Here is a 4,442-nt window from a genome sequence, read left to right as displayed (position 1 = left end):
ATATCACCTTCGCTGCTTTAGTGATGACATAATGGAAAGCAGTGAAAAACTGGGACAGTTTTATTCTAATATCCTAAACCTAGTAGGAGTTGCAGCAGGTTGACTTAGTGAATAAGAATTCCTACCACAATTCTTGGGATTTAAGAATCTTTAATAAGGTACGAAATGTTACCAAACAGTTCTGTAAACTAAATTTTACATACCAATTCTTCTAGCCATAAATATTGAATATCTTGTAACAGGTATAACCGGACCTTTACATGCGGATAAATATGGAAATTAGGTTTTATATACATTATGTTCTTGTATTTGCCAAAAGCAACGGACAGATATAGTTTATATCTTTTTTTTTTTTTTTTAATATCACTTTACATAAACAAATGTAACAGTTTGACACGCAGATCCAGGCTTTCACTATACGAATTTCTTGACAGGACGTGTAACAACATTTTACTGCACTACTTAGACTGGACTTTGGGACGAAATGTTGCACTTTATACAAAAAAGCACATTAATACCAATAATATTCTGTTAGATCGACGTTTAGACTGTAATAATACAAAGTAATTCACATTTTGGTACACATTTACTAGAACATTCTTGCCATTCAGTACAAATAGTTGAATTTCTACCTCTTCCCTCTGCCCCCCCACCACCTCCGCCCCCCCGCCGCCGCTCCCGCCCGCCCGCCCCTCCCCCCACATATATGCAAAGACCACAAATCCACATATCCCCTTATTCAACTTGCGATATAACTATTTACAAAATCAATCAGTACATTTTTTTGTTGTTTTGTTTTTGAAGCTAGTAATTCTGTATTTACAAGAGGGGATGGGGGGAAGGCCGCTGCCCGAGCAGACATGCAGTTGGCGATCTCTAATCAGTGGTTTCCAGTAAAGCCCTACACAGTTGGCATTTGCCCTGGTAACCTTGTCTTCTTATGCATTCTACTAACCCTTTTGCCTACCAAGCCTTGGAACAGAGTAGAACAGTCAAGAAAAAAAAAAAAAAAAAAAAAAAAAGAGAAAAAGAGAGAAATAATAGAGGACAAAAAAAAAAAAAGGAAAGAAGATTTAAAAAAAATTAAGTCTTCATTTTACTCAGTCCTGGGTCTACTGGCAGCATTTTACTTTTGTTTGCTCATTTAAATTTTGATTTCAGAGTGTTCATTATTTTGGAGTCTTTAAATAGGGTATTTGTTTGCTCGCTTGGGGCTTTTTTGTTTTGTTTCGGTTTGTGTTTTGTTGTTGTTGTTGTTTTGTTTTAGCGTTTTAGACGTACCATTCGTTAAAATTTGATGTAAGCGTGCTGTGGCTGGACGTGTGATGGACTGCAGAGGAGGAAGGGGATAAGGAGCTGGCAGTCTGGTTTTCTGTGGATGGAGACACGATGGTTGGAGGGGTGGAGGACTCGTAGCCTGAGCTGGCGGCGGGAGAAGGCTGGGACCCCTGCGAGGATGATTCATGGACCTGCAAGAGAAAACCCGGGCAGAGATAGAAAGCGGCGGCGGACGGAGGCCTTCGCCTGGGGATGCGCCAGACAACGGGACCCAGCACCGGGCCCCAGGCTCTGGCTCTCCTGCGGGGCTCCCCGGCGGCCCCAGCTCCAGCCCCGGCCCCTGCCCGCCGGGCAAGGCCGGACTGCGCCCCCCGGCTGCGTCCTGGCGCTGCCCCCCTGCCCCTCCCCGGCTGAACCGCACCGACCGAAGGCCCCGCGGTGAGGCCGGGCCCGGGGCTGAGCGCTGCGGGGCGGGGGCGGCGCGGCCCGGCGGGCCCGGAGCCGGAGCCCCGCCGCCGGCCGGCCCCGGGCCGCGCTCCGCCCGCAGGCACGGCCGCTCCGGCCCCGCCGCCCTCCGCCCGGGCAGGCCCGCACGCCAGGCGCCCTCCATTTACCTTCATGTGCTTTCGGAGGGAGCTGGGGTGCGTGTAGGACTTGTCGCACATTTTGCAGAGATAGGGCTTGTCGGAAGTGTGCACATGCATGTGCTTTTTGCGGTCGCTGCTGTTTGCAAAGCGCCTGTCACAGCCCTCGAACTCACACTTAAATGGTTTTTCACCTATTGCAGAGGGAAGGGGGGTGGGAGGGAAAGGGATCTGATTAAGCAGGGCCGGCTGGATCGCTCATTGTCACCGCACCGCCGGACGGAGCCCAGGGCTCCATTTCAAACACTTGCAACTTTCTAACTTCAGCAAGGCTCAAATCCCAAAACCTTTCTTCTACTCTCTTATCCTTTCCGGACCTCCGACTGCTGCCCAGCGCCCGTTTAGGAGAGCGGGGGAGCTAAAAACTTTTTTTTTCCCCTTCCCTTTGGAGAGGCGAGTTTCCTTTGCAACCCCAGTCCCGGGCACCTCTCCCTCCTCACAACGCTCCGAGCGAGAGAGCAGGCGTGGTGGGATATTACACACGATCCTCAGTGTCTGGTTCCCGATTTTATAGCTCATTCTCGTAATATTTTGCTCTTCCACCCACCTCAGCCACCTCCCCCATATTTTCTTGCAATATTGAAAATTATCCGGCCCGGGAAATCAACGAGAGGACAGCTCCACAAACCCTCGGCTAAAGCACTAGGGAAAGCGGCTCTGGCTTTCAGCGCTCGGGGGTGGGAGAGGGGAGAGATTGCTCTCCCGGCCAGAGGCTGCTGCATTCCCACCTCCCACGAAGGAAAAAGTTCTCAGGAAAACCGGCGCCTCCCCTCCGCACAACAATAACACAGTAACGCGCCGAGCTGGGTTTATTTAAAATCGCTCAACGGAATTAAATATTTACCGAGCCCTGAATTGCAGAGAGGAGACGAATGAGCTGCCTGCAACATTTAGCACAATTTCTCATCGTGCCACAGCCAAAACTGCCGAACAATAATTAATTAAAATCTATAAATTTAAACAGGACAGGTTGCTGCGATCCCCCACCCCACCCCCTCCGCCCTAACAATCCCAGCAGCAAACCCTGCCGTCCTCCCCCTCTGCCTCGGCAGGGATCATTTTCTTTTTGTTGCTGCTGCTGGCGTGGCTGTGACCGAGCTCGTTTTGCAGCGGAGCTCCGAGCCGGCCTCTCCCGGAAAAAAGCAGTGGTCCCTGGACCAAACCCCCTCCTCCCCGTGCGAGCCTCAGCCAAGCCGGCCCCCCGACCTCTCCGGCACGGCCCCGCGTCCCGCTGTGGCCCCGGCGCTCGGCGCTTCCACTCGCAGAGAGAAAAGCGACAGAGAATGTTACCGTACCTGTATGAGTTCTTTTGTGTATTTTGAGATTCTCTGATCTGGCAAACACTTTGCCACAGCCTGGGAAAGGGCAGGGGAAAGGTTTTTCACCTGTGTGGACTCTGATGTGATTTACAAGTTTATATTTGGCCTTGAAAGGTTTCCCTTCTCTTGGACACTCTTCCCAGAAACATATGTGATTGGACTGCTCGGGTCCTCCAACGTGCTCCACCGTGACATGAGTCACCAGCTCGTGCATCGTGCTGAAAGTTTTGTTGCAGGACTTTTTGGGGTTTGACAATTGCTCGGGCTCAATCCACTTACAGATGAGTTCCTGTTTGATGGGCTGCCTCATGTAACGAAAGAAGGCCCCTGCCCCGTGGTGGGCTGCCATGTTCATGTTCATGTGGCCGTAGCCGTGCAGCTGGGTCGAGGCGTAATGCTCGGAGCGGGGGCTGGTGACCTGGCCGTACTGGTCGGGTCTGCCGTACATGTCTCCGGAGAAGCCCAGGCGCATCTGCCCGTTCACCACGTTAGGCGAAGCGTGGCTGGTGGCTTGCTCGTGCAGCCCCGGGAAAAGTATATGTCCCGCGGCATCTGTGTGTCCGTGGGGTCCGGCGAAGCTGCCGGCAGCGGAGGCGAAGAGGCTGTGCTGGGCGCTGGCGGCCGCCGCCTCCCCGAAGCCGCGGTTGCGGAACAGAAAGTCCCGGGTGGAGTTGAAGGCGGCGCTGGAATAGGAGCTGACATGGGTCGGGTGGTGGTGGTGCCCCAGGGCCGCCGCCGCGTAGCCGGGCGCCTGCGAGGTGAAGGCGGTCTGGCCGGCCGAGGCCAGCTCGTGGGTGCTGGGGTTGATTTTGAAGGCGCCCATGCCGTCGGCGAAGGGGTTGATCCCCAGCCCCACTTCTCTGTCCGTGACATCGGCCGTGGAGTGGTGGCGAGAGGATCCGAAGGTAGTGACTCCTATGGCGGGATACTGCGGTCCAGCATCCAGAAGCATCTTCCCAGCGTCGATGCAGCAACCAAAAAAAAAGCACGCGCGCACACACACAACGCGGAGAGAAGCAGCAGCAGCAGCAGCGGCAGCGAAAACACCCTCTTTGGAAAGTCAGCGACGATCACCACCAAAGCAACCACATCAAAAACACCCCCTTCGGCATCAGCGCAGGGGGAAGGAAAAAAAAAAGGGGGGGGAAAAAAAAGGCTGGTGCGGAAGGGGGGAAGAGGTCTTCGCAGTTGCAAATAATAA

General features: G+C 53.1%; 1 protein-coding gene across 1 annotated transcript; it reads right to left on the bottom strand.

Moving 5' to 3' along the window:
* Nucleotides 1-1,271: 1,271 nt before the first annotated feature.
* Nucleotides 1,272-4,193, bottom strand: LOC309576784 (zinc finger protein ZIC 1; the record flags this gene model as incomplete). Its single annotated transcript, XM_082288314.1, has 3 exons — nucleotides 1,272-1,469; nucleotides 1,893-2,056; nucleotides 3,218-4,193. 3 exons carry the CDS (start codon nucleotides 4,191-4,193, stop codon nucleotides 1,272-1,274), a joined length of 1,338 nt encoding a protein of 445 aa, XP_082144440.1.
* Between the last annotated feature and the right edge of the window lie 249 nt (nucleotides 4,194-4,442).

Source organism: Coloeus monedula (assembly GCF_965178545.1).
Source record: "Coloeus monedula genome assembly, chromosome: 10".
NCBI lineage: Eukaryota > Metazoa > Chordata > Aves > Passeriformes > Corvidae > Coloeus > Coloeus monedula.
The sequence above is the reverse complement of the archived record's forward strand: the minus strand, read 5'-3'. Positions and strand labels throughout refer to the sequence as shown.